At 42.0% G+C, this 15550-nt stretch overlaps 1 protein-coding gene across 6 annotated transcripts in view; it reads left to right on the top strand.

Annotated features, from left to right (window-relative positions):
• The window catches only part of TNNT1 (troponin T1, slow skeletal type), an 84868-nt gene that overhangs the window by 47354 nt on the left and 21964 nt on the right, over positions 1-15550 (top strand). For all 6 annotated transcript variants that reach the window (XM_040325761.1, XM_040325760.1, XM_040325763.1 and 3 more), the window contains 3 exons: positions 773-889; positions 3879-3956; positions 11761-11877. In XM_040325761.1, coding sequence (XP_040181695.1) covers positions 773-889; positions 3879-3956; positions 11761-11877 — 312 coding nt within the window. The remainder of the gene's footprint in view (positions 1-772; positions 890-3878; positions 3957-11760; positions 11878-15550) is intronic.

Raw genomic sequence — 15550 nt, 5'->3', positions numbered from 1 at the left:
TACACGTATGCCGCATACAGACGATCGGACATTCCGACAACAAAACCGTGGATAAATTTCCGATGGATGTTGGCTCAAACTTGTCTTGCATACACACGGTCACACAAATGTTGTCGGAAATTCCCAACATCAAGAACGCAGTGACGTACAACACGTACGATGTCACTAGAAAAGAACAGTTCAATACCAGTCGTGTTAGTAGAAGTTTGGTGAGAGACGATTTGCGCTTTTCAGTCTTCGTGCTTTTCAGTCCGTTACAGCGTGATGAATGTGCTATCTCCATTATGAACGCTAGTTTTACCAGACCGAGCGCTTCCGTCTCGTACTTGATTCAGAGCATGTGTGGAATTCTGTGCGTCGGAATTGTCCACACACGATCGGAATTTACAAGAACGGATTTTGTTTTTGGAAAATTTGAGAACCAGCTCTCAAATTTTTGTTGTCGGAAATTCCGACAGAAAATGTCAGATGGGGCATACACACGTTCGGAATTTCCGACCAAAAGCTCCCATCAAACATTTGTTGTCGGAAATTCCGAGCATGTGAACGCGGCATAAGACTGTAATAGTGCATTTGAATATTTTTGTCAAATGCAAAAATCTATCACCTCTACTCCGCATAATTAAAAAATACATTTGTAATGGCCAATAACGTTAGCACATATCAAGATATGCAATTTTACAGCATGTAGAAAGGGAGATCATAATTACAACTTTCCCAAAGTTTACATGGAGAAGAATTTCACATGATGATGTTATATTTTTTTCCACAGGACATCCATAGGAAACGCATGGAAAAAGATCTTTTAGAACTTCAGACATTGATTGACGTCCATTTTGAACAGCGTAAAAAGGAGGAGGAAGAAATTATTGGATTAAAAGACAGAATAGTATGTATAGTTAATACTACTTTCCACCACATTCATTAAAGTACTCACAGCATTACATAGCATAATCTATACGTGCCATAGACCTGGAATCTCCCTTCATGAACCACCACATTGTGGAGTGACAATTCAAAACTTTTGTTCACCAAATCACCTTCTAGTGTGTGGGATCTTGCATACCGTACGTGTGTTATCACTGCCAAACCTCCTCCTGCCTTTAGATTACTTTTAGAAAGCTGCGAATAAACAAAAAAAAACAGAGGAGCCTCCAACAGTATCAGTATATTGTAGTTCAGACATCCCAATTAGACAATGCTCACCTTTTGGATGTGCAATCACAGCAATCAAACTTGCAAAACGTGTTCTCTGAGTTTGAGTGATACAAGGAGATCCACCTCTGTATAAGTCTACCATCCAAAATTCTCATGTGGATGGTATCAGTATATGGGGTCGATTGGAGAAATTGTGCCCTTTTGATGGTATCGGTGGAGAGAATAGTGCCCCACAGAGATTTTGCTTTAAAGAGTCCATGTTTGTGTAGCATTCATTATCTGTTTTGCATTGTACTGCAGTGTATGCATTCTGATCCTGTTTTGAGTTATTGCTTCAAAATGTGCACCTCTTTAGTGAACTACAAGTTACAATTATTCCTTTGGCTGATTACCCATCCTGTTACAGTTTCACAGACTTGGATTTTGAAGGAGTATTTAACCATGTTGGACCAAATTCCCTACCAGTCCTCATGGGTCAGTCTTAGGTCTGTGTCCAATTAGTGGTGTAGTTGGGTGGGGGCCTTTAGGCCTGATTCACACCTATGCATTTTTAGTGCTTTTTGCATTTTGCAGATTTGCACTACAGTCCATTTAACATAGTTTCCTATGGAACACGTTATGTACTGCAAATCTGCAAAATGTAAAATGCAATAAAATTGCATAGGTGTGAATCAGGCCTAGCAAGCTTAAACAAAGTATTTGGGGTTTCTATAAAATATCTATCTATCTTATCTAGCTTATCTATCCTATCTATCTTATCTATCTAATAATATTTGGGGAACATTGGGCCAGATTCACAGAGCAGATACGACGGCGTATCTCCTGATACACCGTCGTATCTGTTGTTCTATCTATGCGACTGATTCATAGAATCAGTTACGCATAGATAGCCATAAGATCCGACAGGTGTAATTGTTTTACACTGTCGGATCTTAAGATGCAATACCGCGGCCGCCGCTGGGGGGAGTTTGCGTCGTAAACCAGCATCGGGTATGCAAATTAGGAGTTACGGCGGATCCATGACGGTTTTTCGCATTCGCTACGTCGCCGCTAGTCAAGTTTCCCGTCGCAAAGTTACACTTTTTTTTTGGTGCCTTAACTTTAGTCAGCAAGTGTATTGCTGTCTAAAGTATGGCCGTCGTTCCCCCGTCGAAATTTAAAAATCAACGTCGTTTGCGTAAGCCGTCCGGGAATACGGAAGTACGCTACGCACGTCGCCGTTCAAAAAAATGACGTCACGGCGCGCAAAGCACGGCGGGAGTTCGGAAACAGAGCATGCGCGGTAGGTCGGGAGCGCGCCTAATTTAAATGGCACACGCCCATTTAAATTGGCCCGCCTTACGCCGGAGGCCGCGGGCGTAGTTTTCATCGCAAGTGCTTGGTGAATCAAAGTGCGGTGTAACTTATCTAGGATAAGTTACGCCGCCGCGATTCTACGTGAATCAGGCCCATTGTTTCTAATATTAGACACTTCTTTCTGAGCAACTTCGTACCAAATGGCAAATGTAATATCTGTTTTGATAAAAGGGGTCAAAATCTTCAACTAGTGATTAATACAACTTTTTACACTGAAGTAATGTGTGGTAATGCATACTGCATATTAAGGTGTTATTTAGACAGGCGTAATGTAACGCACGCTTGTGCAAGGACTGTGTTTGTCCGCATGGGGTGCACAGGTATTCCATGCATCCCTGTACAGGCAGTTACATTCATGTCAATTTAGAGGCAATGGCAGGATGGTCACAGTCGCTATTTCCAATTTGACAGCTGTGAAGCTGCGCAGCTCCCCCCCCCCCCTCCAAAAAAAAACAGGATGTGTTTATAAATTCACAAAATATAAACACTAACCCATGGATTTATCCAATCACCCAAGAGAATCAGAAAGAAATGTTTTTCTGTATTGGAGCAAATTGACCACACTTTTTAATTCTCTTTGCTTCCTCTAGATCACATGTGCCCGCAAGTTGAATCCAGCCCGCCAGGCCATTTCATGTGGCCCTCACATCCAGGCCTTTTTTGTCAGCCAGAACCCTGCACACTGTGCATAACACACCCCTAAACCCTGTAGTCTGTATGTAGAATACGCCTCAACCCTGCACTCTGTACACATTGCACTCCTTAACTCTGCACTCTGTACATGGCGCACCCCTGAATCCTGCGATTGGTACATAACGCACCCCTGAACTCTGCACTCTGTAGATAGCGCACCCCTGAACTCTGCACTCTGTACATAGCACGCCCCTGAACTCTGCACTCTGTACACATTGCACTCCTTAACTCTGCACTCTGTAAATGGCGCACCCCTTAATCCTGTGATTGGTACATAACGCACCCCTGAACTCTGCACTCTGTACATAGTGCACCCCTGAACTCTTCACTCTGTACACAGTGCACCCCTGAACTCCACACATAAGGCACTCCTAGTATTTATTGCCCCTTTGAGATCCTCCCACTGGAAGTACAAATTGGCCCCACCCACCATTTGATGTGGTTGGGGGGGGGGGTTCTGGTTGAGTTCCTGCACCTATTCTAAGAAAAAAAAGGATACATTTTTGTAGTCTTACAAATACAACTGACCCTTTGAGGGCAACCATAATGCTGATGCCCACAATGAAATTGAGTTTGACACTTCTGCTCTAGATTAACTGTGGTGTTAGGGTTTCTCATTTTACTGATGAACAGTTGTTTTTTTAACTTAACTATGTAACTATTTGACTTAGGAACATCGCAGAGCTGAACGTGCTGAGCAACAACGGTTTAGAACAGAAAAAGAGCGGGAGAGGCAAGCCAGAATGGCGGTAAGCAAAACTATAACAATATACACAATTGTAAGGATTAGTATTTAATGATGAGTTATTTCAGATAATGAAGTATTAAACTCATTTATGTCATCATTCAATTCTATTAGCTACTGGGGCAGGGGATAACTGGTAAAAAAAAAGTCCCTCTTAAACAAGGATGTTTTCTGAATGCACTGAGTCTGTGTGCAAGTGCATAAGTTGGGGCCCCTTGTGCAAGAAAAAGTAAATGCAATGCGCCATGGCAAAAAGTGGTTGTGGTTTTCATTGAGCTAAATATGGGGCATAATGTTGCTTAAAATCTAACTGCTGTCTTGCACACAACATAATATGGGAGATGCCTCTAATTGTTCCTTGCACCTCTATTAACCCTTCCTTAGACAATAGAGGTGACACACTGTGAGCATTTACTCAGTCTCTGTAAATGTGCAGCTTAGCTTAAAGTTGCTTCTCCTACCTAATTCTATTGATTACTGTACCTGTTCCTAGATGGGATAACAAGTTTTTCTTTTAGTGTCATTTTGAACAGCCTTGTAACCTTAGTCAGCCATTGCTCTGCTCATTTGGGTGGTACACATACAGGCTGTCAGCAATGATTTCTACATGTGGCCGTTAAACTTGACAAATGCAGCACAGTGGTTACTTCCCACTATATGTGTTGCCACAGTTACTGGTGATCTCTACATCAGCACCTGTGCCCGGAATCACATCAATACCTTTACTGCCCACGTCCCAGCATATAAAATTACAGCATTGACCTTATTCTTTACACTGCAGCAGCTGGAAGTGTCACAGGTAGGGATGAGCCCGATGTTTGATTCAAACATAAGTTTGACTCGAACATTGGGTGTTCGCCTGTTCGCCGAATAGCGAACAATTTAGGGTGTTTGCTGCAAATTTGAAAGCCGCAGAACACCCTTTAAAAGTCTATGGAAGAAATCAAAAGTGCTCATTTTAAAGGTTAATATGCAAGTTATTGTCAGAAAAAGTGTTTGGGGACCCGGGTCCTGTCCCATGGGGATATGTATCAAAAAGTTTTAAAAACTGCATTTTTTTTCGGGAGCAGTGATTTTAATACAGTAATGAATGTTTCCCTTGTTTAGAACAGTCCCTGCACAAAATGACATTTCTAAAGGAAAAAAAGTAATTTAAAACTACTTGCGGCTATAATGAATTGTTGGGTCCCAGCAATACAGATATAAGTACCGTAATTGAAAAAAAAGGCATGGTCCCCCCCCAGTCCATTACTAGGCCCTTTGGGTCTGAATCTCAGGAACCTGTAAGGGGACCTACTTGGAAGTTGGAACCACAATAGAGTGAGGGTTTGAAAAAAGATGTGAGGCTCCTGTCCTGCTGTACTAAAGGTGAGGGGAGGGCTTGATTTATACTCTTCCCTCCTGAAATGTACAATCTAGCAGACCTAGATTCCTGCTTGAATAATGTAATGTAATGAGTATTAGATATAAAATAACCTCAGTCTTTCATATAAGGCCCCCCTATTAAAGTCTAAGACAAGACAACCTCTGGTCTCTGCTAAGTTATCTATCCCCACACATCATGGTGTGCAGTGTCTGGGAGTATATGTGGATAAGGACCTTAAGTCCTCTTTTTTCCTGAAGGTGATTTCCTCCTTGTGCCTCAATCAGGAGATTGTCTTTAAACCTTTGTGTCCTACTCTGAAATATTTTTTTCTATATTGCCTTGATGCAGAATGCGCTGTAAGAGTCTACCTCTTGGCTACAGCCTCTTTTAGGCAATTGAATTCAATTTTTGTGCTTCCTGAGGCTGGGTATCCGCAGGAGGGGTCCATGCTTCTTGCCTCACTATTACTAGGTGGATTAGACAAGTCATATCCTGGGTCTATGGTCTAAAGCAGGGATATGCAATTAGCGGACCTCCAGCTGTTGCAAAACTACAAGTCCCATCATGCTTCTGACTCTGGTGTCATGCTTGTGGCTGTCAGAGTCTTGCTATGCCTCATGGGAATTGTAGTTCTGCAACAGCTGGAGGTCCGCTAATTGCATATCCCCGGTCTAAAGGATAGTGTTGCTCTCTTACCTGTTAGAACGCACTCTATTAGGTCTGACAGTGCTTCATGGGCTTCTAAGCATAAGGCAACTGTCTCAGATTCAAGGCTTCTACCTGGTCTTCTGTTCACGCAGATATGGATATTCAGCCCTGCTCTGATGCCAGTTTTGGACGCAGAATGCTATAAGCTGCTGTCTGAGTCTGTTGAACCTTTCTTGAAATGTTGCCATTTGCTTGCTGTGTTGCTTACCCCTAAGTTGGACTGGTTTTAGATGTCCCATGGTCGAAGACTAAAGGTCATGTGTCCTGTACTGTACGACTAAGAAAACAGGAATTTTTTTTCCTACCAGTAAAGTTTGTGTCTTGCAGTACAGTGCAGGATCCTCCTCATAGGTGTGCACACATAGGGTGTAAGGTGTGCCTGGGCACACCCTAATCACCCTGTACTATGCAGATTCCCCCTGCTGCCTGGCTGCAGAGAAAGGGACTGGGGAATCTCTGTCCTCAGTCCCTTACTCTGTCTCAAAAGTTAGAAATCAGGGGGCTGTTTAGACCACTGATATTTCACCAAAGCCCCCAAACAGGGCTCCTAAAAAAATAAAAATAACTAATATTGAAAAATAATAATAATAAAAATAAAATTGTAAAAAAAATAATAATAATAATAATACAAATAAAGATAAACTACTGACACCGATCTCTGCCCTGCTGACAAAGCCCTACTGACTTGCCCACTGCCATATATGGTATATTACACACGCATGTGTGTTTTAGCTTTGGTGTGCACACCCTAATGCAATAGGCTGCACACACCTATGATCCTCCTATGAATGTATTACCTTTATTACCTTACAAAACTGAGGCCCCTGAGGTGAATAGTTACTCTACCTCAAAGAGTGTGCTTATCCATGAATCAAAATAACATTATTTTAAAAGTTTGGAAAGTTGCAAGCAAGAGCAGTGGGGTATTTGTTCAGTGGTGTTATAAAAAATGTGTGCAGGGGGGTGAAATTAATTGATACTTTTCATTTTACATCAATGTCCTCCACTCTGCCTCCTGCAACGGGAAAAGATCTGTATCAGATTGCCATGCACAGTCAAGAAGTGCACAGATAAGGGGTGTATTTTGGCCCCAATCTCCCACTGTCATATAGTTTATAATTTGAGAAAATCTTCCTCTAATCAGGAGGAAGGCTGTAGGGTGGAGATGGTCATTCTTCAGAGACAGTCGAAGTAATACAGCACCTTTCTTTAGGTGTGAGAAACAACGAGGCCAATCATGTGATTGCTCAATGGAGTTCGGTTTTCATGGAGTAATTATGGCTCAGGGATCATGTACTCCCAGTGAATCCTAATGCCCTGCGGTATGTGGGATACTCTTGAGAAGAAGGACTGCTCTGTTATCCCAGATGCATCAACCACAATTGAAGTTATTATGCTCCTGTTGTTAAGCATAGGCCCATTCTGCTGGTCAACGTATGCTCTATGAGAGGTTGGTGAGGTTCTGCAACAAGAAGAGAAATGTCCAACTAAACTGAAAATTTAAATGAGTAATTGGTTGGGGATGTAAGTGCATCAGAACTACAGTTTAAAGCAGCCATACCAAAATTGCATTTTTGGAGTATCCCACTCAATTCCCTCAATCGTATCCCAGTTACTCCAAAAATAAAAATAAAAGAACAATATGGGCTTGTTATTTAGCCAAAGAGTGAGTGTAAAAGTGTGCCTGGCTGGGGGGCAACCTGCTGGGCAATTTTCCAGCAGCTTTCTACAGGGGTAGTGCTACACAATCACTTTAGGTAGAGGAGTATAATGATTCCCCTCCCACTTTAGCTAAGGGCATTTGGGTTCAACCACAGACAGTTTTTTTACTATTCCAGAGAGGGCTTTACGCACATTCACATTGCTTAGCATGCATGCACTAAATATGAAAATAATATATCTGCTGCTAGACAATAGACATGCAGATATTTAAATATTCTAAACAAACAGTAAAACTAGGTTCACACTGCAGCCACCTCTGAAAAGTGATCCACGGTGGATTGCTTTTAGGAGAGTGGCTAAGCAGCAGCTTTCAGGCATGTGGGAGGCAATCCTTCTGAATGTTTGTTTGTTTTTTCTTTGTTGTAGTGGAGGTATGGCACCTATTGACTTGAATGGATGAGTCTAAAGCCTCGTACACACGATAGGTTAACCAGAGGACAACCGTCTGAAGGACCGTTGTCATAGGTTAACCGATGAAGCTGACTGATGGTCCGTCACGCCTACACACCATAGGTTAAATAACCGATCGTGTCAGAACGTGGTGACGTAAAACACAACGACGTGCTGAAAAAAACGAAGTTCAATGCTTCCAAGCATGCGTCGACTTGATTCTGAGCATGCGTGATTTTTAACCGATGGTTGTGCCTACTAACGATCGTTTTTGACCTATCGGTTAGGAATCCAAAGGTTAATTTTAAAGCAAGTTGGCTTTTTTTAACCTATGGTTAAACAACCTATGGGGCCCACACACGATCGGTTTTGACCGATGAAAACGGTCCTTCAGACCGTTGTCCTCTGGTTAACCTATCGTGTGTATGAGGCCTTACAGGCCATGATGCCTGTCAACTCGACAAGCCACGTTAAATTTGCTACACCAAATGTACAACCCCCCCCGTCTGTATGTCAGGTTTTAGGTGGGTGGTAATAAAGGTGGTAAGGACTTAACATTATTGATCATTTTAGAGCAAAACTAGCATTTCCATGAAAAAAATAATTATTGATATAAAATGCAAATATAGAGTTATATAAATATGAAGTAGTGAAATAGTTCTTTTTTTTTGTTATCAAAAAGGTTTTTATTGCTCACAAAACATACAAACACTGAAAGAATGACATCCCACACACAGTATGCCAACAGTCACGACAGCGAAATTGCAGGTCAAACATCAAAAGTACTAAAAGAAATTATGTTGCATATTCAAAATATCATCTCTACCAGCTTGACACAGTTTTACAGAACCCCCTTCCCTGCCCGCCCTTCCACCCCTCCACCCTTCAGATATCCTACCAAATGACCAAGCAGGAGTCCCTGTTAGTTAGCCTCTGCCCCTACATCCCCCCAAGTAGCCTTGCCTGTACCAACTCCAAGGGGCTCAGCCCAGGTGTCGCGAGCCATGGATCCCACAGTTTAAGAAATTTCCCTGCGTTCCCTCTGTGTTGGTATATGTATTTTTCCATTAAGAGTGTTCTACCCACATGTTGTACCCATGTCTTGGTCGAAGGGGGTTCCCTCGACTTCCAGTGAAGGAGAATGTCAGGTCACCTGTAGCCAGGTGACGAGTGCACCCCGTTGGGGTCAGGGATGCACCACAGGGTGGTGAACCCTATGGCCGACTACTGCTAGCAGAGACGAAGCGTGAACTTAAGATCACCCAGGGCGCGGAGTCTAAGACCCAGTTTTGTATTCACCAGAGCCTTTGATGGTAAGGATGGTCTTGGCCGCAACTGGGTCCAGGTCGCATCCCCGAGATTCCTCAAGTCACACTCCGCAGGGAGAAAGGGAAAGCAGTCAGCAGGACAAACAGTGGTGATGGGCAAGCCGAGGTCAGGGCAACAGGCAGACAAGGATAACCGTGGGACATGCAAATAGTCAGGGGCACAGGCAGACAAGGAAGTCAGGAACAAGCCAAAACGGTACACGGAAGATGAATGAAGCACTCTGCAAACAGGAACTAGCAACTACACTGCAGACAGGAACTAAGCATAGGAACACTGTTGAACAGCACTGCAGACCTGTAGAGCAACAGTTAATATAGGCTTCCTGGGATGGACTAGGGTGGAGCCATACAGGAAGAGGAAGTGATAAAAAGGGGAACCAGAGCAGGGTCAGCCTCTAATGAACACATGGAGATCAGGTAAGCAGACAGACTTGTTGCATATTCATGACAGAGAATGAGCTTTCTCGCCTGGAACAGTGCCCTGGCGAATGCCACTCTGGTCACCTCCTCCGCTATCGCCCCCTCCAGAACACCCAGCAGGCAACAAAGTGGGTCTAGTGGAACGTTGGTCCGGAACACTGAATTCAGCGTAGCCAGGACCTCCGTCCAATATCTATGCAGCTTGGGGCAACGCCAGAGTAGGTGAATCAGATCTCCCTGGGTCACCCTGCAGCGTCCACACAGCGGATCGGGAGCCTGACCTATTCTGTAGAGTTTTACCGGGGTGAAGTGCACCCTGAGCAATATATACAACTGAGAGACCCTCTGTGACACATTTAGCGAGCAAGTATTACGGCCTGTAGTGCCTCCTCCCACAGTTCCCCCTCAATGGGCCCCATGTCTGCCTCCGAAATAGTTCTTTAAACTGTAGCTAACATATACGATTATTTTTATTGTATTGTTATACACAAGCAAGCATTTTTCAGCTGGTCATATAAAATTATTAGGGGATAGTGGACTTATACAGGCCCAACTCAGCTAAAAAAGTGAATTGCTCAGCTATAGTAAAAATAAAAAACTGCTCTGACTGCAATACTCATCTTATCTCCCTGCAGTATTTCCTGATGGCCTCTATATGCCCGCAATCTTCCAGGTGCAATTCATTAGACATGTGCAATTCCTTTTGAATTCGGTTTATTAAATTTGGAACGAATTAACGAAAACCTGTTTAGCAAATTTTTCAGAATATACGTAAATTTGAATATTCGAATATTCGTGAATTCGTAAATTCGAAATTCGAAAACCCGAAAAACTGAAATAATAACTAACTAATAATAACTTAACTATTACTGTGATGAATTATTCAAAATAACGAATGCCGTAGCTTAAAGGGTGGAACATAATGAATTATTAATAATAAATAACAATAATATAATAACTTTTTATTATTATTATTATTAGTTTCCGTCCCGTTCCATTTGTTTAGATGCGGCATTCGTTATTTCGGATAATTTATAACTTCGGATAAATTTGTATTGGTTATGCTCACTAACAGCCAAATTTGAAAGAAAATTCCAATACCTATAACGTAATAGTTATTATTAGTTAGTTAGTTATTCTTTAGAAATTTCGGATTTTCATTATTTTTTTCAGATTAACTCATTTATGAATTTACGAATTTGAAAATGTATGAATTTACGAATTACCCGAAAAACGGAAAAAAACAAAAACGAACAAGTTTTTTGGCAATGCACATGTCTACAATCCATCCAGTATCATTTAAACCACTTAATTTGAGCGTAGGTCATCATGGGCCCACCCCCCATAGTATAAAGATGCAAAAAAGGGCAATGACATTGTCCCGTAACTGGTGATCCCTGATTTATTGACTATTGTCCAGAATCATAAAAGAGGCAAATGGGAGGAGGATCACCATAACACTATGTAATCTTCCTGAAGACTTCCATGTACAAAATAAAGAAAAAAATATTGGCTGTGGGCATCCAAGGGTGCAAAGGGAAGGGAACTGAGAAGGAGGAAGGTGAGATCAAAATTGAGTTTGAAGGACTGGGTTTGGTTGCAATGCAAAATGTAAACCATGTTCACAATCTTTATAGTTTTACCATTACTAAACACAAACTAATCATGCAATCAAATAAACCAAAAAGTAGGAATGTTCTAAATACTCTGTAATGATGCTTCCATTGGTACAATCAAAGCAATGGAACAAACTACATTATATAAGGACAAACCTGAGTAAAAAAGTAATGCATCTCTTTCTACTCCTCCTTATTGTTACAATAATGCACATACATTGAAAAATATACACTCAATTTTCTTTTCTTATTTCCCAGGAAGAAAAAATGAGAAAAGAAGAGGAAGAGGCCAAAAAACGTGCTGATGATGATGCCAAGAAGAAAAAAGTACTTTCCAATATGGGTGGACAATTTGGAGGAGGTTATCTAATGAAGGTAAGGCATTAATAAAACTAAATAAATAAGTAATTAATTGGAAATGTATATTTTTTTTCCAGCTGAACAACTAACAAATTACCTCCCCCGAGCAAACAGTAAGTACTCTGATGCCGCGTACACACCATCACTTTATGTGATGAAAAAAAACGACGTTTTGAAAAACGTCAATTAAAATGACCGTGTGTGGGGGAAAACGTTTTATGTCTTGTGAAAAACGACAAAAAAAAATTAAAGCATGCTTCAATTTTTTGTGTCGTTTTTCAAAACGTCGTTTTTTGTGTCAATTAAAATGATAGTGTGTGGGCAAAACGACGTTTTTAAACCCGCACATGCTCAGAAGCAAGTTATGAAGCTAGCTTCAATGGAAAAAAGTTCTGAACGTAACCGCGCTTTGCTAGAGCATTTTGAAAAAACGATATTGTGTAGGCAACGTCGTTTTTGAAAATGAAGTTTCAAAAACGTTGTTTTATTTCATGATTTAAAACGTCGTTTTTTTTTCATCACATAAAGTGATGGTGTGTACACGGCATTAAAGCCCAACTTGGGGGAATTTTGAAAATTCTCCCTTGCACTTTGTTTCAGGGGAGAGTAAAAGCACTTTTACTTATCCGATCTTCATCTCCCCCAGCAGAGAGCACTCCCCCCCATTCTCTGTATGTAAGTATTTTAAATGACACCAGAGGCTTCTGTCCTCTCTACCATTAGCATTTCAAAAACAATCTGACACTCTTACATTCAAATATACCCCGCTGGCATCCATCTTTAATAATCCAATTTTTCCAGCAGGCCTAGACTCCAAAGCCTTTTAATTGTGGCTGAATAAAGGTCTATATCCAAAAGGGACTATATCACCCCTAAGGGACCCCTAACAATCAAACACTTAAAAAATGATGAAAGTGTTAGGGAACTTTCAGCTGCCAGCTTTAAAGCATAAAACATGCCAAAGGATCTTCTGCCCAACGGACTTCTGTTAGCGCTGAAACGGCTGACAGCTGGACTCTGACCGTACTGTAGCTAAGCCCTTTGTCTAGGGCCGATTGCAAGAACTCTAAGACATTATGAAAGGGAGACTCAGGATTGAACCAAATAAACTAGTGCCACCTCAAAGCGCTTTTCCACACTCCATACCATGTAGCATTCAAGGATATCTTCAGATAAAATTAGCAACATCCTCTGAACCTCTGCTGCTATGCCCATCTGGGCTAGCCTGCTTCTTACAATAGCCTGGCCGTCAAATTGAGCTGTGGCATATTGGGGTGAAGCCTGACCTCGGAAATGCCACCGACAGAGCTAACAACAATTGCCTCAACAGCAGAAACAATGGATGATTTGTCTACAGGATTAGAGAAGTTGGAGAAAATACATAAACGTATACGTTAGAACCGGGCGGAGAACCCCCGGCAGCTGAGCATTGAGAGGAGATGCAAATAATCCAGTTCCAGGGTGCCCCACTGAGCAAACAGTTGTAGGAGACATTTCTGATTCAACATCCATTCGTTTTGATCCAGAAAGCATGCTTAAGTGTCTGCTCTTGCATTCTCCATCCTGGGAAGGTAAGAGACTGACAAGGCCAACAGATTGCACTCCACCCACGGAAAGATTTGCACCGCAATCCGCATAAGGCTCCTTGTTACTCCCTGATTCAAAACATATTCTACTGCTGTCCTAATACCTCACTCACATGATGGCCCTGAAGTAGTGTTGCAAAGGTCAGTAATGCCTTCTGTGCCGCCATCCACTCTAGACAAACAAGGAATCGCTCCCTTTCATCTTCCTCGAGCATCCCGGTCCTGACAGTGATCTCCCCAACCTTTTAGACTCACGTTGGAAGTAAGTGTGGTCACTCTGTGACTAAAACCGGAAGGCCTTGCCTTAGGTTGCCCGGTTTTAGTCCACCATGTCAAAGCTTGCTTGACAAAACGGGGAAGCACTATCTGCTGACATAGAGAGCTCTTGTCCAACTGCTGGAGAAAAGCAAACTAAAGGTAACTGAGATGCCATTGAGATCAGGCCACTATGGGGACTGCTGCATTCCATCAGCCCCAAGACCTCCATACAATGTCTTGCTAATATTGAATGACTTGGACCGTTGAGATTGAGGGATATCTTCTTATGCGGCCTAAGAAAGCTCTTCAGACCAGTTACTGGTTTTGGAAGGAAAACTGGACCTTGCCAGAATAGATGACAATTGCACAAGGTGAGTCCAAACAGCTCTATTAGAGTGTTTTGACCACAGGCTTCATGAATTGTGACAATTGTGTCTAGCATCACCTTAAAGGGGTTGTAAAGGTTTGTTTTTATTTTCTAAATAGGTTCCTTTAAGCTAGTGCATTGTTGGTTCACTTACTCTTTCCTTTGATTTCCCTTCTAAATGTTTTTTTTCTTTGTCTGAATTTCTCACTTCCTATTCCTCCTCAGTAAGCTTGCCCCCATCATCCGATCTGTTGTTGCTGGGGGGTTAGTCAGCATGCTCGCCCCCTGCCTTGGGACTACATCCCTGCGGATGTGATCTTTCGTTTGGACGAAATTGACTCACTCCAGGAACATGTGCGATGGGAGTATGGACTGTGTATGACACTGGAGTCGCACAAGTGGAAACAAAGCCCTAGAGTGTATTTCCCAAGTGTTCAAAGAATGTGACAGCCTTTTAGGTGTTGTCAAAATTCATACAGGGCTTAGCCTGCCAATTTAAGGCAGTTCTAGAGCCTGCCAAACCGGAGTGCAAAAGTCCACAGTTTGTTTCCCATACACCTGAAAGAAAACTCTTGCCTGAATGGTGCCCCTTACCTTCTTTGCAACAACTGGCTACCAGGAAGAGTTAACACTCATGGCTTAGGAATATAAGTAAATGGCTTTGCAGCAAACTGGCAATAAGAAATACAAGGAGGTAGCCGCACACAGTCTTAGGCTCCATGCACACTGTAGCTGATAAAAGCTATAAAAAAATGCCAGTAGCTTTGCAGGGAGCCTTTCAACGTTTTTTTAGCGTTTTTGCAATAGCTTTAATCAGCGTTTTTGAGTGTAGCTTAGTGTAGCTTTTTTTTTTTTTCTTTTACTTTTTTTTTTCAATTGATAAAAAACGCTGGCGCCTGCTTTTTTGAGCGGTTTTAAGCGTTTTTGGCCGTTTTTGAGCGTTTTTCCCCGTCGAAAAACGTCACTTTGAGCGCAAATTTCGGGCGTTCAGAAAAAAGCCAATAAACTCCAAAGCTCATTAACACTAAAAAACTCCCAGGTGTGCATGGGCACATAGGCTAACATACAGTTCAGTTTATGGGCTTTAAAAAAAAGCTTCAGTGTGCATGGAGCCTTACTGCAACAGGGATCTGGCTCAGTGAAAATCAAATCCCTGACAAACAGGCATACTAAGTAAGAGACCTCTGGTAACTTAATATATTAAAAGTTACCCATCTGCTTTAAATTATAGCCCAGCAGACTAATATAGCAGTTCAAAACAAATTTAACGCAATCGTTATAAACTTGTTTGGCAATAATACCCCAAGGATGGTTCCTTTTATTTTAGCAGAGGGTGGTCCTGTGGGGTCAGGGGGGTGGAGCTGGCCCATCCATAGGCTGACATGGTTAGCCCCAGGAAATGGATGTACATCTGTTTACATCCTCCTACCTTTTGAGTCTGCCCAGAGGTGAAAAAAAAATATGATTTTTCCGGACC

This window comes from Rana temporaria, chromosome 10 (assembly GCF_905171775.1).
Source record: "Rana temporaria chromosome 10, aRanTem1.1, whole genome shotgun sequence".
NCBI lineage: Eukaryota > Metazoa > Chordata > Amphibia > Anura > Ranidae > Rana > Rana temporaria.
Note: the sequence above shows the minus strand (reverse complement) of the source record. Positions and strands in the feature narration are given on the sequence as shown.